This window comes from Cricetulus griseus, chromosome 2, assembly GCF_003668045.3.
Source record: "Cricetulus griseus strain 17A/GY chromosome 2, alternate assembly CriGri-PICRH-1.0, whole genome shotgun sequence".
NCBI classification, from domain to species: Eukaryota; Metazoa; Chordata; class Mammalia; order Rodentia; family Cricetidae; genus Cricetulus; species Cricetulus griseus.
Genome location: NC_048595.1, coordinates 132,164,927 through 132,192,054, shown reverse-complemented (window position 1 = coordinate 132,192,054; position 27,128 = coordinate 132,164,927). Strand labels below are relative to the sequence as shown.

At 35.0% G+C, this 27,128-nt stretch overlaps 1 protein-coding gene across 1 annotated transcript in view; it reads left to right on the top strand.

The window, feature by feature from the left end:
* Cnbd1 (cyclic nucleotide binding domain containing 1) overlaps window positions 1–27,128 on the top strand; it is a 358,967-nt gene that overhangs the window by 309,972 nt on the left and 21,867 nt on the right. Inside the window, exon 12 of the mRNA XM_035439974.1 lies at window positions 11,332–11,399. Within this exon, the coding sequence (XP_035295865.1) occupies window positions 11,332–11,399 (68 nt within the window). The remainder of the gene's footprint in view (window positions 1–11,331; window positions 11,400–27,128) is intronic.

Below are 27,128 nucleotides of genomic sequence, written 5' to 3'. Positions count from 1 at the left end.
CTGCCCAGGGATAGTGAGACCCTCCACGGGGGACCACCAAAGTCCTTCATGTCATTTGGGGGATGGCCTAGGTCCTTCTTGCTGTATCTGGGCTGCAATAGTATCCCTCCATGGTGGAATGGGCTCCCAAAGGTTCTAGGGATAAACAATGCTCCACTATTAGAGGTTTCATAGACTGTCTTGGACTCCTATCTGGCACCCACATTCAGAGGGCTTGGTTCAGTCCAATGTTGGTTCTCCAGCTTTACAAATAGCGTCTCTGTGCTCTCACTAGCTCAGGTCAACTGTTTCTGTGGGTTTCTTCAGAACAGTCTTGGTTCCTTTGCTCATCCCTCCTCCCTTTCTGCACCTGGATTCCAGGGGTATGGTTCAGTGCTTAGCTGTGCGTACTTGTTTCTGCTTCCATCAGCTACTGGATGAAGGCTCTAGGAATGGTAACCAAGGTAGTCATCAATCTCATTATATGGGAAGGGCATCAAAGGCAGCCTCTCCACCACTGCCTAGATACTTAGTTTGGGTCATCCCTCTGGATCCCCTAACATTTCTCCTGTGCAAGACCTCTCCAAACCTGTACTGTCTCCCTCTATCAAGGCATCTCCTTTATTACCCTCCTCTATTCCTCCCCTGTCTTAGTTCTCTTTTTCTCCTCCCCATTCCCTTTCTCCCCTTCCCACCTCCTTTCTTCCCCCCCCCAATGCTCCCAATTTGCTCAGGGGGTCTTGTTCCTCTCCCCTTCTTTGAGGGACGATGTAATCTTCTCTTGGAGTCCTCCTTGTTTCCTAGCTCCTCTAACAGTGTGTATTGTAGACCAGTAGGTAATCCTTTGCTCTGTGTCTAAGATCCACATATGAGTGAGTACATACCATGTTTGTCTTTTTGTGACTGGGTTACCTCACTCAGAATGGTTTCCTTCAAATGGTTCCATCCATTTGCCTGCAAATTTCAAGATTGCATTTCAATCTGTGTTTTAAATTTATATCTCTGTACCCAAAGATTAGTGTAGCTCTCGGGCCTCATGATGCAATTATTATATTTGTATATTTCTCATAATGTAGCTTCAAACCTAACAAGGCACAATATTACACAAATCCTAAAATGAATTTTACAAGTCTAGCCAGAGACAGCATAGACCCTTGCAGCTTGACCCTTGAAGCTACTACCACAGGTAGCAAAGAATCTCCAAGCATGGTTCCATAAGAAAAGGATTGAGAATATAGAGAAATTGCATAAATAAAATTTTTCAGTTCATTGAAAGTAACATACTTTCAGCAATTCAGGAGTAATTATACAAGGGACCTTGGTTAGTCTGCCAACTTTGAAGGATTCAAGCTTTCCTATTAGAATACTTTCCATTTAGCCTTGGAATAGCTTTGGGAAATAACACTATTCATGGTGTAAACTGAGTCTTGCAGGACTGGAGCAGTTGAGCAGTGCTGTAATCTTAAAGCCTATCTTTTGCTCAATTAATAAAAACCCAGAAACATATATTGGGATTAAAGCTGAAAATCAGGAATGTAAAGCAGCAAGCCACTAGAGAGTTCTCATCTCTACCAATGCTCAGACCCAAAGGGTGATTAGCTGACCTCAGACTGCAATCAGTTCCTCTCTCTGAACACCCATATCATTCTTGTCTCCAATTCCCTTGTGCTGGTGTCCCAAGTTCTGGGATCAGCGGTGTGAGCTCTGTTTCTCTTTTAGACTGGATCAATTTTATGTAGCCCCAGGTGGCCTTGAATTAACAGAGATTCATATGCCTCTGTTTCACAGAGTGCTTGGGATTAAAGGTGTGTACCATCACTGCCTGGCATCTGTGGCTAGCTAGTGTGGCTAGCTTTGCACTCTAATCTTCAGGCAAGCTTTATTTGTAATATGAAACAAAATATCACCACACATAACTTGTAGACAAGTGCCATTTTGGACATATTGTTGGTTCTATAAAGGCACATAAATGAAAATATAGTAATTTAAAGCACATTCAGATGTGTGTGTGTGTGTGTGTGTGTGTGTGTGTGTGTGTGTGTGTGTGTGTGTGTGTATGCCTTCTTTGTGTAGGTGTCCACAGAGATTAGAAGAGGGTAAGTGTGTCCCTTAGAGTTGGGTTTATTGGCAGACATGGGTACTTGGAACTGAACTGTTATCCATGGGAAGAGTAGTCAGTGCTGTTAACTATATCTATTAAGCAAAATTCAAGTCTGAAGCACAGTGTGTTATTTCATTTTACAGGAAAAATTAAGAGTAGGGATTATAGTAAGTTAGCCAGCACATGAAGAGTACAGTACAGAAATTTTAAACACAACTGGTAAGAATATTAAAGGAGGAAGTATTTGAAAAGAGTTATGGGAATCCTCAAAAAGAAAACCATGAGTTTCCTCAGGACTCTGTAATTCCATTCCTATGCATATGCAACAGATTGAAACAATATGTCTACACAAGCACTTTGCATGTTCAAATTCATGTTCTACATAATAGCTTCAAATGGAGAAAAACTAAATGTCAATGCACTGATGAAAGAATAAATAAAATGTAATACAACCTAGAATATAAGTTACTCAGCCATAATAAATATTGAAGTACTGATTTATTCTATAAGCTTATTGAACAATCCACGAAAAGTATGCCAAAATATTAGTACTAAAAGTAGCAAATTGTATTAAGAATACAAAATGCATGAAATACTAAAATTTGTAAAGACAAAATGAATGGGTGCTTACTAAGGATAATAGTACTGGAAATGGAAAGAGTGTGCTAAAAGATACATTGTCTTCATGTACAAAAATGTTCTGGAAGCCATTATGGTTGTTAATTTTGTGAATATTCTGAACCCCATCAAGTTGTACATTTTAAGTGAGTGACTTTTATGGAACACAAATAACATCAAAATAAAAAGTCAATAGTCAGCTGGATGTTGGTGACAAAGGCCTGTAATCCCAGCACTTGTGAAGCAGAGGTACGTGGATATCTGTGTGTTTATGTTCATTCTGATCTACTAACTAGGACAACTAGGGCTACACAGGGAAATCCTATTAGAAAAGCCAAAAAATCAATAGTCATATGTAGATTCAACAAAATGTTATAAGGTTGAACCTGCATTGTTGCATCATCATATTTCCTAATATTTTAGAGGATGTAGTTGTAAGAATGTGTTCTTCAGTTAACCCAGAAGTAAACAGATAACAACAGCAATAACCTCCAGTTATAGTAAAACTGAGAAAAATCATACTGAAGGGCCCATGGATCAAGAATATATCACAATAGAAATAGTAAAGAATTTACACTTAATAGAATGTACTGATTGTACATCAAAACTCATTGGGTTGTGATAAATGGCATCATGTTTTTAGAGAAAGAATTGTAAAATGGAAAAATATATGGATGTAATAATCTTATCAGCACCTTCAGGGTATTAGAAATGAGTTACAGAGAGAGAGATTGGAAGACAGATTTCTAAACCGGAGGTCTCCATCAAATCCTACAAAGCTCAGGGAACATCATGGAAGATGAGGCAGAAAGAGTGTAAGAGCCAGAGGGTATGAGGGACACCAGGTGAGCAGGGCCCTCTGTATTGAATGAGTAAAGCTCATATGAACTCACAGAGACTAAAGCAGCAAGCACAGGGCCTACCCTGGGCTGCACCAGGTCCTCTACATACATATTATAGCTTTTGGGTTCTTATTTCCATGGGTCTCCTGAGTGTGTGAATGAGTGGGTCTCTAATTCTTATACCTTCTCTTGGGCTCTTTTCCTTTTGTTGGTTTGCCTTGTCTAACTTTGATGTGATGATTTTTGATGTATCTTAGTATATTTTATTTGTCATGTTAGATTGTTATCTCTTAGAAGCCTGTTATTTTCTAAGATGAGAAAGAAAATGTGGATCTAGATCAGAGGGAGAGTTTGGAACTGGGAGAATTAGAGGGAGAGGGAACTGTAATAAGGATACATTGTTTGAGAAAATAATCTATTTTCAATAAAAGGGCAATAAAAAGAAATAAGTTACAATGCATAAAATAATAGTGAAATTATCAAAACATAAGTTAAAGTGTGAATTCAACCCAACAGCAGAAATCGTTATCAAAATCACAAGGTAATTAAAAAGAAAATGTTGCTATGGCTCTAAAGGAGATTTATACAGGAAGAAAAATGCATTGTTCTTATATGAGAAAAATAAATGCATATGGATGGTGGTTTTTAGAAACCAAAACATGCTACTATAATTATCCAAGCTAATCAATTTAAATATTTCTAGGAAATGAATAAATTTATAGAAAAGTAAGCACCAGAAAAACCACAGTAGAAATAAACCGTAAATAATAGCTTATTTAAACAACTGAATGTGTAATTTAAAATCCTCCTACCATACTCCCTGTTTTTAACTCATGAGTTTTACAAAGCATTTAAGAAAGACAAAAATGAATTTTGAATAAATCTGTATGTAGAATAGGTGTTAACACTTTCCTGTGCTATAAACTATATCCATCGGTACCGCTTCTACTCCTACTTCACAAGGTAGAAAGTTAAAAATTATTGGCGAATCTTAAAGCCGGTCACATATGCATGATTGTAGCACCACACTAGCATGTTGCAGCTGGCATACCCTGTGTTTGTGTTATATTCTATAGTTTATCAACATCATTCAATGAATGTAAGATTATTTTAATAACCAAAAATTTGTGCATTTCAGTGCAGTTTTAGATTGAAAGAGAACCATCATGTATCTCCCCAGAAAACTGTTACTTTTTTGCAGACTGAAGTTAGATATAGGCCATTTCTTTCACAGTCAGTGAGCTTTAGAGCTCCACATATACACGCTCATGAAAATCTGTCAACTCTTGAGGGCATTCTTTTTTGGGGAAATCGGTAACAGCAGGAACCTTTGAATTACATCCTGCAGATCAATCTGACGTTACTTTTCCAGCTGTTCCTCCTCAGGACTTTCTGCAACTACAAAGGAGAGGAAACAATAATTCTTTCATGACTACCATAATTACTGAAATGGAATCACCTGGCGTTCCTGCACCCATCTCTGACTGTTAAGTGTTAGAAAGGAGTGAAAATCCCACGTGCCAGATTCAAGTAAAGCATCGAAATATGTTTTTTGCACTCTGATTTCTGTCTTTTCAATGAGTCCTGCTAGAATTAAATGAAATCCAAATATTTAGAATGTTTAAATGTTATTATGTTAAACTGGTCATTCTACAAAGGGATGTTTTATCTTAATTTGGAGACATTTTCCTCAGATAACTTATCTTATTTTTTAAGTTTCTAAATGCAACATTATGCTATAGATATTGGAAAACTGTTATATAAGAAATAGTGAGTAGAATATTGTTAGCCGTTATGATGAGAGGTGCTATTTCTGTTTAGAGATTTAACCAAAAGCTAAGACAAAGTTTTCATAATGCTAGTTGTCTTATGTTAACAGTAGCTGAAACAGTATCTTAATTATGTTGAATTATCTATTTTAACTAATCTATTTTATCCAGTTTGACATTCCCTGACTAAAATCCTGACAATGTTGATTTCTTGGTTTTCCTGAGAGGCCAAGATGTCATTTGTCCAATTGTGGCAAGATTAAATATAGTGTGTGGTGAAATAATTAAGTTTTGAAGTCCTATAATATCACAGGAAATGACAAGAATTCTGTAGGGTGGCATATAGTGATTTAATATTCAGTATTAAATATGAATTATCACCACTTATTTATTTCAAAAAACTTTACTTCTTTACCTTAAAAATAACATAGATTTTATTCACAGATGTGATTGGTCTAGGTCTATGCCTTTATTCTAATAAAAGCAATTTTATTGGTATGGACAAACCCAACATGATTCCTAACAATATGGTTACTGATAATTTCCTGAATTACAACATTGTATAAGCTCATACTTGGTTCTGTCATATTAAATGTTACAGAAGAGGAGAGGAGGTGCGAGGGTGAGCAGGGGATAATAGGGGAAGAAATATTGGCAGGATTAAATGGACGAGAGTTCCCAATGCAGAGAGCTAGCAGCCTCAGATTTTGATGCTTTTCATATTCAATTTCCGTTAGGCTGTGCCCAAAGTGTCTGTAACTTTATTGTTTTGTTATTGAATACTTTTGCTTCACCTGTCTTCAGTGGTTCCTGATTGCAGTTGTTTTGGCATGAACATTCCAACCTATGTGTCTCTATTAAGCTCATGCCTGAATACCTGATCCTCAGCAGGTAGCAAAGATTTGGAGGTTGTGGAAATGTAGGTTGTAGAGATTCACTAAAGAAAGTGTGTCACTGAGGGGAGTGTCTAGAGGATTTATAACCCATTCCCACTTCCTGCTTCCTGAGCAGGAATGCAATGTGACCAGCCAGCCTCTTCCTCCTCCCAACATGCCTCCACACTTGCTACAATGTCTAACCCATGGTGATGGGATGGCACCTTAAACTATAAACTATAGTTTAATGATAAACTATAATCATTCCATTATTTCTGTCAAGTATTTGGCCCCAGAAACAAGGAAAGGAACTAACAGGGCAGCTGAATGGGTTGTGCTTGTCACTGCTGTTAAAATTTTATAGAGCAAAAGTTATTTAAACATGTCTCATCATGAAAATTTTATGAATACTGATAATTATGAAAACTGTAACACTGGTTAGTAGACATACAGTTTGCATTGAAGAATACCTTAATTTTATATTTTACCTTAATATCAGTGAATTCATCACATTGTCAATATTGAATCAAATAAATATGGAGATAGTTTAGGTCTAGAGAGAAAAATGATACAAACAACTTATCCAATAATTGAATGGCTTGTGAATAAATTACACAATCTTAATTTTATTTCTCCATATTCATATTTATATATTAGAATATTTTGTTCAAGATGAAAGAGTTAATTAAATGATGTGTTTATTAATGATGTAATATCAGAATAGTCAAGGATGTCAGTATAACTTTGTTTATTGATATCTGGATTATATAAGGAAAAACCTGGGCAGGGGTTGGGGGGTGGGAGGCAGTCCATCCTCTGGGATGGAGAGTTCAGGGTAGAGGGCAGGGTATGCCAGTCTGTAACATGTAGGGACTGGGGGATGTTGGGATATCCTGAATGCCAGGTCTGCTATATTATGTTAAATAGGCAACTCAGGAATTTGTCCCTGGTTTGAAACTTAACACTTAGTTATTGTGAAGGATACATTAAAATATGTGTGTACAGTACACATATAAATCCTCTATATATCCTTCATGGATGTTATAAAAAGTGGTGTATCTGGGTGGTATGGTAATTCTAATATAGTTTTTTTTTCTATTTTGCAAAACTTTCATGCTACTTTCCATGATGACTTAATCAGCAGTATGTAAGGATGATTCTCTTCCTACATTACTCTTTTCCATGAACTTTTGTTTGTTCTTTATTTTCTCGATGATAGTTATTTTTATTTGGATGAGAAAACAGTGTTAATTTGTATTGTCTGATTCCAACAATGTGAAAAAAACTTTTTCAACTATCAATCATTTGTACTTTTGGAGAATTGTCTATCTATGAGCACATTTATCATTCAGATGATTTGTTCTTCTTTTGTTGTTGTTTTTGTCTTTGTAATTTTTTGTTTTCTATATACTAATTCAAGATTTTATATGGAGCTTGTAGGAGTTTTTGCTTATTGTAGACTATCTTTTGACTTTAGTGTCTATTTTTTTTTTGAGTACAGAAGTTTAACTATATAGAATCCCATATGTCAATTCCTGGGATGATTTCTCATGCCACTTGGATCCCTTCTACAATCTCCCTACCTATGTCTATATCTTGAAGTGTTTTCCTGTAGCAGTTTTAAAGTTATGAGTCTAACAGTAAAGTCATTGATCTATTTTACTTGATTTTGTGCAGAATGAGGTGGGTGTAGTTTTCAAATTTTGTATGAGTGAAAATCCAGTACTGTCAAGAACATTTGTTAAAGAGGGTTTTTTTCTCCCATGCATGCTTTGACAGTCTTGTCAAAAATTAGATGACTATAACTATGGGGATTTATGGGTTCTTTATTCTATTCCAGAGGTTTATAGATCTCTTTCTTGTGTCAGTTCTAGACTGCCTTTTGTCACTGTGGCTCCATAATATAATTTGAGATCAGTTATTATGATCTAATTTATAATGTTGCCTTTTTCACATTCATAGGAAAATTGGTAGATTTCTTTTATAGCTTTTAATATTACTTGTTTTCTTTATATTTTAAGATCTTCAGTATACTGTGCCACGGGGGAGGATGTAGTGAGATTTCATTTTAGTCATGTCTAATTGGTGTTCTAAGTGCATCATATACTTGAAACTCAATTTCTTTCTCTAGATTGGGGACTATTTAGGAATTCCTTGAGATTCATTTTATGTCAGCTCCCTTTTTCTTAGATTCTTAGGTTTATCTCTTGTTTGTATTTCTGCATTATTGAATGTATGGGGCCATGTTCACCTTTTTTATTTTTGATATTTGAATGCAATATTTGTCAGCCTTGTCCTCAATCCATTATATTTTTACTTCTGTTTGAAGGAAACCACTGTGGTTTTTTGATTTAAATGAATTTATTGGTGTTGAAACTTCTCTATGTCCTTTCAAGCATCACTATTCTTTATGAATTTTTAAGTTGCTGACTTTTTATCCATATTGATTTGTTTTCATTCTGATTGATGATTTCTCCCTTCTTGATTCTGACTCTTCCCTAGGTTCTACATTAAATTCAGATTCTTATTTCTATCCCCTTTAAAATACATTGGTCATTTTTATCAGTTAGCTTTAGCAATCTTCTGGCATTTGATGTCTGAGAGTGTATTTGGGTTCAATAGTTGAGGAGTTATGATCTTTTGGTGAAGTTACATTGCTTTATTTTTATATGTCTTGGCTTCTGTGTTGAGGTTTTTGTATCTACTAGTTTGGGAGAAGTTCGCTGTAGCAGCAACAGTAGAAAATTCATACAAAACATAGAAATAAACTTAAATTTGGCTAGAGGCCATTGTATTTCTAATGATCATAAAAAGGCAACTGGCAAAATACCAAACATTATGTGATGGATTTAAAGCTTCTGCAGGGAATGAGCATGACATTGCAGACCTCTAATTCCTACAGAGGCAGGTGGAAGTCGGTGAGCTTGAGTCCAGGCTGGTTTACATAGTAAGTCTCAAACAAGCCAGAGCTATATAGTAAGACTCTTTCTCAATATAAAAATAAAATCTCTGTAAGACAAATGTGAAAAATGCTATATCAATGAGACAAAAGATTGGCTCGGGGTAAGAGGGAGAAGTGATAACAAAGTTACATGAAATTAAAACATAAAGGATTACTGGAAGTGTCTCAGTTTAAAGGATTTAAATGAAGGGGAAAAGATTTGTCAATTGTCAGGGTTAATTTCATTGTTTTCTCTGGCCCTGGTCAACAATGGTGGGAGGCCTTATCTTTACAAAACCTGCCTGAACCAAGCCTTCTGTTCTTACTTCCTTTGTCTTGACAATGTCTAGCCTTCCTGCTATTTGCAACTGCCTTCCTAGACTATTCCTTATCTCTGGCCAATAGCAGACCAAACTGAGGCTCCTGAACTTGTTCCTAGACCTTATGGCAGTTCATATTTTTTTAAAGTTTATTCAGTGATTCTTTTCAAATTCTTATTATGTTTTCTGTTTTTGAAAATAGATTTCTTTCGTCACAGAATATGTGTTGGTTATGGTTTCTCCTCCCTTTACTCTTTCCAGTTCCTCCCTAGCTCCCTTACCACCCAGAGTCATTCCCTTTCTGTTTCTCATTAGAAAACAAATGGTCTTCTAAGGGATATTAATAAATAAAATATAGTATAATAAAATTAAGCAAAGATAGCACATTAGAGTTGGAAAAGACAAAGAGAAGGAAAAGAGCCCAAGAGAAGAAATGAGAAGCAGAATCACTCATTTACACACTCAGAGATAACATAAACACAAGTTGTCCAGTCTTGATGTTCAGGTTTGGAACTGGTCTTACCATATATTCTTGTGCCATGTTCAGTTAAGCCCTGGAGGCTTGCTTTTTTTCTTGGGGGAAACTGCGAGGCAATCTGGGAAGAGGAAAGGTGAGTGTGTGGGCTGGGGATGAGGGGCTGGAAGAAATGAAGAGAAGGGAAGCTGTGGTCAGGTATGTATTACATGAGAGAAGAATAAATAAAAATTACAAGAAAAAGACCCCCAAAATAAAGAACCATTAAAGTGGAAGCCTAAAAATAGTTTTCCCTCTATGAGGAACCCTACCACTGCATGTGAATCACATTATTCCTCTCCAGTGTGGACTGTGTTTGAGGCTTTAGTGGGTCCTTTTCCTTTCTTGCCTCGCTTCTGTTTTGGGAGTTACCAAGTTACCAAGGAGCTGACCAGATGAAACAGTCTTTGGGGTATTCTGACCTCCTCTCCCATTGCACATGAATGTTTCTTACGACTCTTGCTTGCTACTTTGCTTGTTTTCTTTTACGTCAAATTCTTGCTCTGTATCCCAGGCTTGTCAGCCTGTCTTGAACTCATAGAAAACTCTCTTGCCTTGGTCTCCCTTAGTAGTTAAGTTACCAATGCTCATTTTGGGCTTACTAATCAGGGTGTTGCCCACCTTTTTTTTTTCTATGCTTTTTGGTCATTCTTTTACTTTGTTTGTGGATTTCTGAAGCCTTTGCTCTCTCCTATCTTCAGAACAAACCTCCCCTCTTTAAAAACATTGGCAGTCAGTATCATCAGAGGCAGCTTCCAGCCTGGTGACTGACTCAGAATACATTTATTTTTTGATACCTTTCCACATGTGTTAATTCTGATCCATAGAGGGTAGTTGACCATCCTGCAGTGCTTTTATGCTCTACAATCTAGACATTCCCAAATGTTACAAGTATACTTTCTTTTAGTTTCTACATGCAACATTTTCTACACTATTTGCAGTATAATTATAAATAACTTCTTTTTGCTCTCCAACAGCCACACATTTGAAAGATAAATTGTATGTCACCTTTTAATTTGGTTTACTTGCCCATATCTTCGGAGTATGGAATACTTTAAAAATAGTACTTTAATGCTCTGTTGCTGTGTAGTGGAAGTGATTCTTTTAAGAGTAGGTCAGAAATGATAATAATTTTTGATTATGAATGTGTGTACTATGACAATTAGACTGAATCATTATGCTCCAATTCTGCAGGATGATGTTGTTTTCTGTGAATGTGATATGGGATGAATCAATAAATCTATTTTATTATTAAAGAAAATTCACTTTTGTCTTATTTTCTCATATTAATAATGGACGAATAAGTTGACTTTTTCATTAATATTTAAAATTATTTTTAATAATGTTATTTTTTAATATAATTTTTCTATAGCATTGGACTCTGTGACCAAGGAACTTATGATTCAAACAGCAAAACCAACTTTTGGCCATCTGACAGAAGTAAGAAAACTGTTCATACTATAGTAAATGTCAGTTGCAGGAACTAGATGTTGATACTTATTTTTGGTGTTCCAATGGTTTGTATCTTCCCCACTAAAGTGATTGCAATGTGGCATATTCTTTAGGCAACATCATGATTAGAAATGTTAAAAGAATTATAGTGACTCATCCACCCATGTGTTTGGCTTTTACTGTGGTAACATTTTATAGCATTATAGTTAGGCTGCAAATCCATTATGACCTACCCTAATAACACTGTGTTTTTAGGTAGTCTTATAGAAAAGTTTCTCTTTTTTTTCCTTTCAATGACTGGAAACAATATTTTGTCAACTCCTTAACACATATCTTTGTTTTATTATGTTAACACAGATCTCGTTTCTGTTTATAATAATCTTTTACAAATTTATTTTTATTTAAATTAGAAACAAACCTGCTTCACACGTCAATTCCATCTCCCTTTCTCTCTCCCTCCCTTTCCCTCCTCCCCTGCCCCCACCAACCCTGGCCCCTTCCTTTCCAAGGAAGATTATAGACTTATAAAAATATTTTATTTATATTTCATGTTCATTGGTGTTTTGTCTGCAAGTCTGGATGAGTTAGTCAGAACCCCTGGAATTGGAGTCACATTTGTGAGCTGCCATGTGGGTGCTGGAAATTAAAGCTTGGTCTTGAGGAAGAACAGTCAGAGATCTTACCCACTGAGTCATCTCCACCCCAGACTATAAACTTTTACATAGATAGTTAAAAGATGCAGTTAATTTTTTTGCATTTTAAATTTATTGTGCTATATAGCTGCAATATACATATATATGCACATATGTACATACACACAAATATACATGTGTATTTATAAAACATATGTCTATCTGTATAAAATTGCATTTATAATGTGTTTATTAAAGGTGTAGAAGCTGAATTCATACCAGAATATTAACTGTCTCATCTGGTATGCCAAAACATATAGACAATCTGATGTCAATAGCAGTCCATAGCAGCCTAGAAAAATCTGTCTCTACGAAGGGAATTAATCCTATTGAAAGGAAGCTAGAACCCAAAACACTAAGGCTATATGAATGGAGCTCCTATATGTAATTTGTGACAGATTTTATGTTATATAAATGTGATGTGAGAAAATGTTAGAGAGATCAAAGGAAGAAGGAAATAATTTTGATGGATTAGGTCTCCAAAATCTTTGAGGGTTAGAAATACCTAAAGTGGCTTTTTAAATGTTGGTGTATTTATAGAGCGGTTCTAAGTGCCAGCCTCCATTCTGTGCTACCAATGAGGTTTTAGTGAAATTCAAATGATGCTCTCTGATGCTTTTGGTATTTCATTATAGTTGAACTGAAACATACAATAAACCTGTTCAAAACCCAACTTTTGTAAAAACATAAGTTTCTCTGCTTTTTCCTTCAAGAAAGTGAAATTTGAATTGCATTTTGAGAATTTCTTTTGGATTTAAAAATTTAGGTAAAACATTCAAATGATTTTGGTTGAAATCAACATAGCATGATAAGATAAAAATACTGCCTCTTCGTATTTTCCTAATAACAAGTCATGATGCTAATGGGGCCATCACCTCCTCCAAGAAGGGCATTATGAGATGAGAAATTATAAGCTTTGATGGTATCTGTTAGTACCAATGATAACTGCATATTCCCAGAAATTAAATTTTGCCTCTGCTGATATAAGTGCAGATTTGTCTGACTGAATAGAAAGACGAAAATCTCGAACAAAAGTTAGGTGATGTTCTTTACAGCAGTGCCACTGGCCTGGAATAGGAAATGCTATTTCAAAGGGGATATGACAAAGAGTTTCCTTATTTGGGAGTGGAGCTTCAGTCAGTAGTGCCCTGGGCATCATATGTAATTCTTAGATGCTATCTCCTAATAACAACAATAAATCTACACACTATATTTGGATCATAAAATAACATTATTATATCTGTATATAGTTCCATAAATTGGATAAGGGATACAATTTTGTATTTTAAAAAGTAGTCAAAGTTCTTTTCATGCATAGTGGTGAGATTAGGAAGGACTTGAAAGGACTATCTATGTTTGAATGCAATCTGGGTTATGCTTCGCATTAGTCCAGGCATAATGGAGCATGTGATATATTAAGAGGAGTAGACATTTAAAAGATAGGTAAGCATAGTAATGTAGGGCTAGGAGAAAATCCTAGGTTGGAAGTTTGTCTAGAGAGGGATTTAGAAGTTTCTAATTAAAATATTTCCAGTAGTTTGCAGGGACAGGTTTGAAGTAAGTCTCCTTCACTCTCTAAATCTTGGATTGTTTACTAATGACTGCTATGTAGATAGATTGCTTTTAGATGCTAAGTACAAAAATGTGCCAAGTCCATCTTCCAATTTGGTGACAAGAAGCCTGGATTCTGAACACTGAGCCAGAAACATCTGTGCTAAACACATGAAAAGAAAACAGAATCGTTTACTATGTCAACTTGTTAATGATCATATACTCATTTTTCACTCTGTCTACACAACTATGCTCTTTTATGACAGTTACCAAGCTGATCTGAATTTTCCGTTCCATGGGACTTCTATTCCAGGACTTTGCAAAAGCTAGCATCATTTTCATTTACTATATTCTAGCATAGTCAAAATTAAGCAAGCAAATCATATATCTAAATACAACACATTTATAAGTTTTATGCACTTTGTACTGATGAGCATTTTCCCTGAGACATGAAATTATTTTTATGGTTTAACAAAATGAACTCTATACATAGCTCTGTTTGCTCTTATGATAGCTGCAGGTATATAGCCAAATGTCTGTCTGTGTTGGCTTGGGAGGATCATTATGTAAACTCACCTGCTCAATCAGAGTCAATGTTCCAAGGTATAACCTTAATTGCTTTGTAGTTTTACATGTCCATTGATATGGAATTGGCTATTGACTATTGTCTGTGGTGCGATTTGAAGGTCTTTCTGAGTAACTCTTCTACTGTGAAAGAAGTCACCATGTACTTACTGAACTGCACTGCCGTATTTTTTAGAAAGCAAATTATTAGATAGACAAGCCTCAAAATTCTCTTGTATTTTCTTGATGTATTTGTTTATTCTCAAGCTAATAACTACTGTGCCTTAACTTTTCTATAAATGCTGACTTTTTGGCCAAGCCACTATTCCTACATAGCCTTTTTACATAGCAATTCTCTTGTTTTTTTCTCTTTTGAATTGGCATTTAACTATTAGAATTAACTTGTTGATATCAACCAAATAACCTACTGTGATATATTTTCAATTTTAAGAACTATTTATAATTTCAAAATTTTCATTCTGTACCCCACTTTTTAATTGGATTAGTTGGTGTTTGGGAGACTAACTTCTTGAGTTCTTTGTATATTTTGGAAATCAGCCCTCTGTAAGAAGTGGGGTTGGTGAATATCTTTTCCCAATCTGTGGGCTGCCCTTTTTGTCTTGCTGACTGTGTCCTTTGCCTTACAGAAGCTTCTCATTTATTAATTGTTGATCTCAGTGTCTGTGTTACTGGTGTTATGTTCAGGAAGCAGTCTCCTGTATCAATTTGTTCCAGGGTACCACCTTCCTTCTCTTCTAAGAGGTTCAATGTGGCTGGATTTATGTTGAGGTCTCTGATCCATTTGGACTTAAGTTTTGTGCATGGCAATAGATATGGATCTATCTGCAGTCTTCTACATGCTAGCATCCAATTATGCCAGCTCCATTTGTTGAAGATGCTTTCTTTTTCCATTGTATAATTTTAGCTTCTTGTTCATAAATCAGGTGTTCGTAGATGTGTGGGTTAATTTCAGGGTTTTTAATTCGATTCCATTGGTCTACCTGCCTATTTTTGTGCCAATACCAAGATATTTTCAGGACTGTAGTTCTATAATAGAGCTTAAAGACATGGATGGTGATACCTCTGGACATTCTTATATTATACAGGGTTGTTGGTGGCTATCCTGGGTCTTTTGTTTTTCCATATAAAGTGGAGAATTGTTCTTTGAAGGTCTGTGAAGAATTGTGCTGTGAATTTGATGGGGATTGCATTGAATCTGTAGATTGCTTTTGGCAATCAAAATATAGCTACATTCCCCCTTCATTTTTTCTCCTAAAACCCTCCACTGTTGGCTCCTTCCTTCTAGTTGTGTTTCCTCTTCCCATTCATTCTCACACTGATAGTTTCTTTTAATCTGATTACTACTGTTACAATATATATATATATATAATATATATATATATATATATATATATATATGTATTGCACAGTTCTCTGAGTGCTTTAGTGTTGTCTGGGTGTACATAAATTTAGGGCTGACTGTTTTGTACTGGATAACCATTTGGGGGTGCTCACCCCTGGGAGACACTAGTTCTCCCTCTCAGTAGTTACTAGTTGCCCATGGTTCTTTTTTTCTAGCAGTGGAACTTCAGCTCAATCTTACTTTGAAATAATATAATTTTGCTGTGCATGAATATGCTTTTGGTTTTATTTTTGTATAGTGCTCTACTTTTATATTTCTAAATCTATGAGCTTTAAATTTCATTGGGTTTGGGAGATATATAGGTAATATATTTCAAATAATATTGCTGTTTCATTGTCTGTTCTCATTTTGAATTCCATGGGAACATAGGTGAAAATTTTTCATTACAATATCCTCTTTCCTACATAATTTGTGTGTTTCTTGTTGTCTTTATCTCTCCTTCACTTTAGAGTCATTAATTTCCTTTCTTCCAGTTTTCTAATTTTGTCTTCTATGATTGTAAATTTTTCTGTGTTGGTTTCTTGTTGTGAAGTCATAACACCAAAGATTTATAATTCTATTTGAGTTTGTAGTCCATCTTTTCCTCTAGAAACTTGCATTTAAAGTTATTTTAAATTCCTTAATCTACTAATCTTAATATTAATAAGACATTGTATGTAAAATATCTATAGATCCTCTTTTCTGTTAGGCGTGATTGTCCTTATGACAGATAACTTTTAATTTAATAATGGAATTAACAAATACTTATTCAGATTTTAGATGATATTCCTCTGTTGATTGGATTCATTTCTGTAGTAGGCTGACAAAGAGCTGGATTGGTCACTTTATCCAATCAAGGAAAATTGAGTTGAATCTCACAGGAAATGCAATGGTCTGCTTCCTGAATTTCAGTTACTCATCAAGGTTTCCAATAAAGTTAGAGAATGTAATTTAACAATAATTTTGTTCCTTTAGATTTTCTTTTAGCCTTTGTATTACAAAGAAATCATATGGGGAAAATTGACTAAGTGTTTGATATTTTTCAAAGTTTCTAATTTCATCATTGCAGACTCAGAATCATCAAAAGCTCAGCTCCTCTTTGTCCCTAGTAACAATTCTCACTCACAGCAAATCCTTTCAGCATCTTAGACAAATAGTGCCAAGTCATCAGTATGACAATGACAGCTATTCCTCAGGTTGCTGATTTTCATGACCTTGTGGCATTAGCAGAATGTAGAACACTTTATAAAAGTGATTCCTTCTCCCTAAGCTTCTCCAACCAGATCAGTGCTTTGATACACATTAATCTACTCAGCCCAACAGAAGTTCTGAATCTACTTTTACAAGAAGTCAGAACAAAATGGTTTTCTTCATAGAGTGCATGGAATGATCTTTATATTGTCATTTTCTAGTTGGAGACATGAAAAATTTATAGCATATTTTGGAAGGAATTGGTTAGCTTTAGTTTTTCAAATGAATGATTCAAAGTTGCCTATATTCTTCTAATTATCAAAACTTTAAATAATCTTCTCCGTACACATCCATTTGCACATCATACACTTTTGGTCTTTAAACATGTATATGCTAATATTTCTCATGTGAACAAAGAAAGATTTTTTACTTCATGTTATTTTTGCTGGGATGACTAAATTCTAGATAGGTATTTAGTAACTGTGCTAGTTAAAGGTGTGGTCTCTCTCTCTCACCCCCCTCCCTCTCCCTCCCTCCCCCCCCCTCTCTCTCTCTCTCTCTCTCTCTCTCTCTCTCTCTCTCTCTCTCTGTGTGTGTTTGTGTGTGTGTGTGTGTGTGTGTGTGTGTGTGTGTGTGTGTGTTTTATCACGTTGACACAAGCTAGAGTCACGAAAAGAAGAGAAAGCATCAATTGAGAAAATGTTTCAAATTGGCCTGTAAGCAACTCTTATTGGGCAATATTTGATTAATGATTCCTAAGGGAGATATAGCCCACTCTAAGCAGTATCAACTCTAGGCACATACATAGTCTTGGGGTATATTAAACTTGCTGGTCATTTGCATAACTTCTTTAAATAAAGACTATTTTAGATAATTTTTAGATTAGTTACATTAATGTTTCTGTTGCTGAGTTCTTTTCAGATTGTAACCATGTCAAGATATAAATATCTTGGCAAATAATAGTTCCCTGGTATTCTCCATTATGAATAGATTGTCTTTTTACTCTGTAAATTGTCTCTTGGATAGAACCTTCCAGTTTTATATAATCTTAGTTTTCTATCCACATTTCTTTTTATGAGACTTATATCCTAAATCATTTCTCATACAATGAGTGCTAATGTTCCTCCAATGTTTTCTCAAAGACATTATAAGATTTTACATTCAGGGTTTTCATCTTTTTGAGCTGAGGATTTTAAGAAGTGAGAGACAGAAATTATGCATCTGTTTATGAGTATCTAGTTAACCCAGCACCAGTTATATGATGTTTATACTGTCTTTGATACACACACACACACACACACACACACACACACACACACACACACACACACACACACACAGTAACTTTGTTGAAGTGCTGTTGGCTGCCAACATGAAGGCTGATTTCTTTCTTCATGCTTGCCTATATTCCAAGGTGGTTTGGTTATTTTGAGTTTTTTGAGTTTCTACCTGAATTTAGGCTGGATTTTATATCTTCAAGAAAAATGTCATGTGTATTTTGATGAGGAGAGTTTTAAATGTGTGTATTTTGTATTTTAGGCACTTTAACAGTGTTAAATCATAGAATTTTCAAACACTGAGTATTTTCTTTTGTCATGTTTTTCTCCAAAGATTTTACAATAGTGTTTTAATTTTCATTATGGTGATTATTGTTCACATGGTTAAATTTATCTATAATCAGTGTGTGTGTGTGTGTGTGTGTGTGTGTGTGTGTGTGTGCGTGCACGCGCATATGTGTGTACTGCACATGTGATAGTCAGAGGAAAACCTTTTGTAGTTGATATTCAGGTCATTTGACCCATGTTGTAAGTGCTTTCTCTTTCTGAATTATATTCATGAGATCTATTCATAAACACTTAATAAACATCCAATTATAGTGAGAATAAGGTTTTTCAGTTACTTGATTAACAAGTTTTAATATGCTATTGCTTCAAACATTTTGGAAATATATATATATATATATATATAATATATATATATATATATGTATATATATATATATAGTGTATATATTATATCCATGTACAGAGATGAGATGTTTTTTGACTATATGAAAAGGAACAAAAGAAACACAGAAAATAAGAGAAATATTTGAAAATACTGGAGCTTATTTCTGTGATACTGTTAACACATTTTGTTTTCAGCATAGAAATTTATATGAATATACCATGAAAAACAAAATGACATTTTTTTTGTTTTGTTTTTGTTTTTTGTTTTTCGAGACAGGGTTTCTCTGTGGCTTTGGAGGCTGTCCTGAAACTAGCTCTTGTAGACCAGGCTGGTCTCGAACTGACTCACAGAGATCCACCTGTCTCTGCCTCCTGAGTGCTGGGATTACAGGCGTGTGCCACCAGCGCCCGGGAAAAATGACATTTTTTAATTGTTAAAAATTCAATCAAGATACTTTTATGCTTATGGAAAGTTATATGCTTATTATTGAGCAAAAATATGATCTGTAACACAATAATTACACTCAGCTTTTAAAGAGAAATATGAAAAGATCACTATAAAATTTAAGAATCATAAAGCTACTGGGGAAATTAAGGAATTCCTTATCAGTTGGCCTTCTCAAGTTTCATGTTCATCTGTTAATAAGTAGGTTATTTCAAGAATCTTCACGGAAAGTAGTATAAAAATTCATAGAATGCCATACTAATAATGAAGTCCTTTCTGGAGAAGTCAGTTAATATCTTTCCTGGCTTCCCTAGTCATAAACCTGTAATTCATGTCTGACATCCACTTCATTACTCTTTGACAGTTACCAGGAGCATAGCAGCAGTGAAAAGGAGAATAAAAGCCAAGGAAATGGGTTTGGTCTGGAATCTGTGATCTTGGCTACCCTAACTCCCTAGCTGTTGACATTCAAAGACAGAAAGATCAATGGCTTAACACAGAGGAACCTAGTAGGTAGCCTGTCTTAGTCACCTCACAATGCATGTGGTACATGCAGCTTCTCCATTTTCTAGTTGACACTTGATTAGTTAGTAGTTATTTAGCTATTAAACTTATAAAAAGAATATAATTTCCAAATTTTTTTACTCAAAGACAACCAAGTCTTCACATACAATAACTAAAATGGTCATCTAAGTAATATTGACTTTCCTGTTACCCTTTCCTATATCCAAATCTGCTTCCATCTATTTCTGGAAGAGGGTTCTAGCTTCTGTGGGGTTGTAGAATATAGGTTGAGTATCTTTTGCTTTATGTCTGGTATCCACTTATGAATGAGTATATACTACATTTGTCTTTCTGACTTTGGGATACTTCACTCAGGTTTTTTTTTTTTTTTTTTTCCACTTGCCTGCAAATTTTAGAATGTCATTGTTTCTTACCACTGAGTAGTACCCCATTGTGATACCCCACATTTTCTTTATCCATTTTTCAGTTGAGGAGTATCTAGGCTCTTTCCAAGATCTGGGTATTACAAATAATATTGCTATAATCATAGCTGAGCAAATGTCCTTGTGGTGTGAATGCGCCTCCTTTGGGTATATGACCAAAAGTGGTATTGCAATGTCTTGTCATAGGTTGATGACTAATTTTCTGAGAAATTGTCATACTAATTTCCACATTGGCTGTACAGGTTTGCACTCCTACCAGCAATGGAAGAGTGTTCACCTTTTTCCACATATTATCCAGCATAAGCTGTTATTGGTGTTTTTGACCTTAGACATTCTGATGGGTGTATGATGCAATCTCAGTGTGGTTTTCTTTTGCATTTCCTTGATGACTAAGGATGTTTAGTATTTCTGTAAGTGTCTTTCCACCATTTGAGATTGTTCCTTTGAGAATTCTCTGTTTAGATCTGTACACCATTTTTTAGTTTTTAATTGGATGATGTCCAGTTTCTTGAGTTCTTTGTATATTTTAGAGATCAGCCCTCTATCTCATGTTGGATTGGTGAAGTTCTTTTCCCATTCTGTAGGGAGAGATTTTGCCTTGTTTAGCATGTTCTTTGATAATTTAAGTAAGTATACTTGTTTAATTTCATGACTAATAAGTTAATTAATTATGTATAAGGGTAAAGGGAAAGATTAAATAATAATAATGATAATATTATCCAAATATATTTTACTAACATGGATAAACAATTGGTTCTACCACTTAGAGATATTGTAATTTTACAAACTTTCAGTTATCAAAAGTAATGCTCTGAACCTTATTTCCATGCTACTGTTTCTTTCTCACATAGTCACAGATTCTCTCCAACATGGTGGGAATACATAGGGAGTATATCCTAAGAAGTAAAAATCAATAGGTAGAAGGCAGAGAAGTCAAATTCAAAGTAACAGAAGTGTATAAGTTTTCCACCTTTGTCTGTATCTTTCCAAAGGCAATATAGTGATTGATGTCTCCACTTCTTTTAATGAAAGGTATGGGAGGAATTACAGGGTTAAATTGAATAAGGAAATTCTAGTTTGGTTTCCCATAATGTTATTTCAAGTGTAAGCTCAGACCCAGGCAAGCACATCTCTTTTCTTCATTAAGACTTTAAGAAATAATTAAAAACTGAGACAGAAGTTAGACTAGATTGAGTGCCCTCCATGAGGAACAAACCTTAGTAGTATGTCAAAAACTGAAAACTAAAGTAACAATGAAATACAACACTCAAAATTGTTTTGGAATAGGTAACCTGAACTTAAACACATTTATTGCTGGTTTCTTCTATGACTATAGCATAATATCATAAGGAGTCATTTTATTGATACTTTGTGGGTGACAGTTGTATTGGGTTTTACTCTAGGCACCTGAGCTGTCTAGGCCCAGGTTCTTCATCAGCCAAGCACTGTTTGATGTGGGTTCTAACTCATGGAATGGGCCTGAAGTCAAATCAGACAGCTACTCTCACAAGCTTTGTCCCACCATTGCCCTAGCATATTTTACAAGCAGGACAGCACTGTAGATCAAAGAATGATGACAGGGTTGGTGTACACATTTTTTTTTCTGTTAGAGGAAGATTACCTTTCAGTGCCAAAGACACTAGAACATAAGGGTGAAGATTCTATGTAGGAACCAGACTAAGCTCTCCATTGTTAAGTGAGTTCTGTGGGTATTGTCTTCAGCAGTGGGGCCTTGCTGTTGGTCTGCAGAGCAGCATCAACCTGTATTGTCTGGGCATTTCCAGAGACCACTTTATCCAACAAATCAATTCTATCTTACCCAGACACAGTACTGAAAGCTTCATGTGGTGACAAGTGATGACCTGTTGGTACTGTCTCTCCCATTATTTGGAGATTTCACTAGGATTGCCTTTATAAACTTTAGGAAGCTTCCATGCACATGGTTTCCATACAACTCACAAATGCCTTTCAAGTATATGTCTCCCCAAACATTCCCTTCCTATACAAATGATCCCCATGTCCAGTAGACTCTGCTCCTAGTCCATCCATAAGATCTGCTCTATTTCTCCTTCCCAAGGAGAACCACGTTTTCTTTCCAGTCCCTATTTCTACACCTAAGATCTCTGTGTCTGTGGATTATAGCTTGGTTATCATTTACTTAATGGATAATATCCAAGTGTAAACAAATGCATACCATATTTATTTTTCTGGGTTACCTCACTTAGGATGATATTTTCTTTTTTAGTTGCATCAATCTGCCAGCAAATTTTCCTAAGAGCTGAGCAATACTCCATTGTGTAAATGTACCAGATCCTTATCCATTCTTCTGTTTTGGGATATCTAGGTTGCTTCCAGGTTCTGACTGTTATGAATAGAGTAATATTAAACATGGTTGAGCAAGTGTCTCTGTGGTAAGATGGAGAGTCCTTTGGTTATGTACCCTAAAATGAGATAGTTGCATCTTGAGGGAGATTTATTCCCATCTTTCTGAGTAACCTCAACACTGATTTCTGTAGTGGCTATACAAGTTTTTACTTCCACTAGCAAAAAACATCCATTTGACATAAACTTTTGATACTGTAGTGGCATGTTGACAGACACAGTTCCAACCAGAGTTTTCCTGCAATTGCCCAAAACCTTTTGTCTATTTCACGATTTTATTTCTGTTCTTGACCTAACAGCTCATTGAGTGGCTCGGCACAATGCAAGGGACATCTGTTCAGAGGAGCTTTTCCTAATTGATATGTTAATTAAAAATGACTTCTGGCTCTTAGAATTTTGTGTATTTTTTATAATACATCTGCCCTATGGCATTTCACAATGGGTGTTGTCATATAAATATAAGATATAAATGCAAAATCAAGAGACCCATTATTGATTCTGGACTTGAAGCAGGAAGCAATGTATGACTAAGCAACCTTTTTAAACTTATTCTGGCCAGAACATTCTGGGATTTTCTCCAGGATAAAGATCAGCACAGTGGGATTCATTCATCTGTCACATCTGGACAATCTCAGAGGAGCCTAGTCAGTGTACCCAGAGGCAATGTAAAGGTTTTAGTTTTCATAAAGTTTAATGGCCTGCTTATATTTACAGCAAAAGTACTAGCTTATTACCCAACTCTCTAAAGCAAAGTTAACATAAACAAAAATGTAACCAGGGCAAGCAAACTTATGCCATGTTAAAATTCTTTAGCAGCCCTGGAGAATCCAGACTACCTGAAATCCCTTGCAGTTCCATTAGAACCCTGGCTTTAGACAGAGATCGTGTCTATTTGTGGAGAAGAGACAGCACAGTCAACAATTACACTTCTGAAGAGCACAAACCTCAAGCCACCTCAGCAACACCTTAACACTAATGGAATGTTTGTCTCTATTTCATTTTGTTTTCAATCTATTCTCTGGTTTGGAAAATTTTGAGGTTTTGCGTGCTTAAATTGCTCTATAATAGATAGTGAGACTTTAAAGAATGGGAGGATTGTATTTTATAGATGTACAAATAGATACTTTTATAAATGATATTCATTAAAGGGATATACTGCATATTTTAAAGTTAGACATGGTGATTAATATAAAGACATAGACAAATATTTACTAACATTTTTTTTTTGGTCACACATATTTGTGAGTAGTAATGGGCACTAAACTGAAATGCAATGCAGTTTAAGATCACCAGAATAAATTCTTTCACATAAAATTTTTCTGATTCTAGCCATCAATAAAAATGAAATTGAATTTCAGGTATCATTTAATTTTCATGCAATACTAAAATTACTTTTAATTGCAAAAATTACTGGTAACATTAAAACCAGTTATGATATTTACAGTTTTACTAAAATAAAAAAACTATGATTGAAGGAAATGTTCAATGGTTATAGTTGAGGAAATGTGATATTTTCTTAAACATTATACTAAAATATCAAAAGTACCAAATTAATAGATCTAAATATTAAATTTTTAGTCTTGAATGACCTTTTATAGATCATAAGTGTAATTAGAGGTTCTGTCCCACCTGGTTCCATAGCTGTTTAGCCCCCCAAAAAACACACAGAGTCTTTTCTTAATTTTAAACTGTTTAGCTGGTGGTTTAGGCTTCTTACTGGCTATTTCTTTCTTAATTATTAACCCATTTCTATTAATCTGTGTACTTCTATATGGTCTTATCTTACTGGAGAATGCTCCAGCATGTTACTCCTTCAACAGCCACATGGTGTCTTTGTGCCTTCCTTTAGCCAGAATTCTCCTAGTATGGTAGACCTGACTATGCCTCCTGCCTGGCTTCAAGCCAATTAGTGTTTTATTTATAAAACACTGCCATCTGTAAGGGACAGTCACAATGAAGAACTGCTTTGATTAGGATGGAATTTACTAGTTTGGAATTACATTAGTTGTGTTAGTTAATGCAGAAAGACTATTCTGTATGTTGGCATCATCATTTCAAAGCCTGGGCTCTGAACTGGATGAAAAGAAGAAACCTAGTTGAACAGTGTTGTGCATGTATTAATTCATTGCTTTCTGCTCTTGATAAAAATGCAATGTGACTAGCTGCTTCAATGTTCTGCCATCTTAAATTCTCTGAAATGTGGTTTGTGTATGCAGTGAGACTTGGAGAAAACAAATTTTTCTTTTGCCAGGGGTTATCAATTGGAGATAGCTTCTAGATCAGGGATGGAAGTGTGTGTCCACATCCCTGCTCAGTGTTGGAATTCCATTGTGCTTACACCCATGAAGGTCATGTGCATACTGCCACAGTTTTGTGAATCCATACCTATGTCAGTATTGTGTCCAAAGGTTCTTGTTTAATTGGTGTCTCCCATCTTGGATAATGGGAAATAGTGATCATCATATCTTCTATGGAAAAAATCTATTTTCAAGAAAAATTTCCTGCAACGATGAGCTAGTCCGGAATTATGAGGCAAATAAATACTTTTTTCCTTTAGTTATGTTTGTCATGCATATTTGTTCTTCTATATTATTTTAATTTTAGGATTTACAACAGTATAAACATAAAAGCATTTTATGTGTGTGTGTGTGTTTATTTGCTTGTTCATTTTAGAGAAATTCTTATATAAATAATATTTTTAAATTATTTCTCCTCCTCTATCATTCCTCCAACTTCTCCCACACTCCCTCCCTCTCAAATTCAAGTTTTTCTTTAATATTATACATATACACATATGCAGGATAAAAATATACATAAAATTGGACAAATAAACTTCCAAAAGAATGTATTTCAAAGGTGCCAATCATTTTAAAAAAATATAGTCCATTGATTATTTTTGCTATTCTTGGATTTTATGGTTGATTTTGGATGTGGTTGTTATAGTTGCTGTTACATTGCTTAGGACTGATCCAGGGACCTTTGAATTCCAGGCAATCATTTTCACTGAGCTAAGCTCCCAGCCCCTATTTGTTAATTTCTGTAGAAATAATATGACAAGTGAAAAACTAGGGATTTGAAATTTGTGTTTATCATTACTCGTATTTTCTTGGAAGGAAGTGCTTTGGCATGGTTTAAAAATTACAATGTGGGAGGATAGCATTATCTAATACAATGATGAAATCCTACTCTGACCAAAGCAGACACTACTTAGTAGAGACCCTGGGTATGCAGCCAGTCCTATTCACAGGCCAGAACATCTAGGATTTCCAGTGCTGCATATGTTTAGTGTGTCACCTTGGACATCTGCTCATATTGAACATCTGCTTTTTGTTTTCACTGGACTGCCAAAAAGAGAATGGGGTCATTAGTTATTCTACAATGTGAAGTTATGCAGAACACAATCCATGTATGAGAAATTATGTCAGGAAAGCCATATCCACTGTAATTAATTCAAAGTTTGCTTTATGCTGAGAGTCATTACAGGCATCATTTTAGAAGATGCTGCCAAATCATCACATCCTCAAATAAAAACCAAATACTTACATGCTTCTACACAACTTTTTTACCCCCAAATCCCTGTATTTGTTATTTTCTGAACAGCAAAGTAAAACATGAAGTGAATAAAATAAGGTTATTATGTGTCTAATAGTTAATGTTTAAATTACATTTAGCATTATGTTCATTCATACTTAATAAAATGAGTCATATCTGTGACTTACCTTCTGTTAATATATTCAGTTTTTATTAATACCATTGTAGTGAGCAAGTTATATTTGACTACTGAAAGCATACTATGCACTAGACCATGCTTCAGAGGATAAATAAGCAGCTGTATATTTTATACATTTTATGTTCTTCTTATAGTTGACAACATATGAAACCAAATTATCATTTGTATTATGTTAATTGCTCATTGACCCAAAGGAGTGTCACAGGCTGTGGTTTGAATAATTAAACAAAATGGAACAAGCTTTTCCTGTTTAAGCTTTTCCTGTTTTTCTGTTTTTATGTTCATGTGTTCAATCAAATTCTTGTAAAAATAAAACATAAATAAAATTATTAGAAATTGTAAAATTCTGGCACTCATTTGATAATTAAAAGCTGTGTTGCAGATTATGAACAAGGTAGTTATTTTAAAATACTATATGAAATTCTGCAAACATTGAATCATTATATAGAGAGAGCCATAATCCCTTTATCATGCTCAAAAATTTAGTTTTATGGGTATTATGAGCCAAAAGAAAAATTAACAAAAGAAATGGAACACTATAACTGTTACATAACAATATATAAATCATGTTAGTTAAATTTCACTTTAAGTAAATAGCAGGTTTTATTTCACCTTGTCTTATAATTTACTAGGTCGGAATGCTATAAAGGTCAAACATGCTTAAAGAGACTTACATGTTTGTTTTGTATAGTTATTGTTTTGACTAAGCACCACATTTTCACTTTTTCCCCTTTTTTTATTTAAATTAGAAACAAGCTTGTTTTACATGTCAATCCCAGTTCCCTATCCCCCTCCTCCTCCGCTGTCCCAACCAGCCCATATCCCATCCTGTTTCTGCTCCCCATGGAGGGTGAGTCCTTCGAT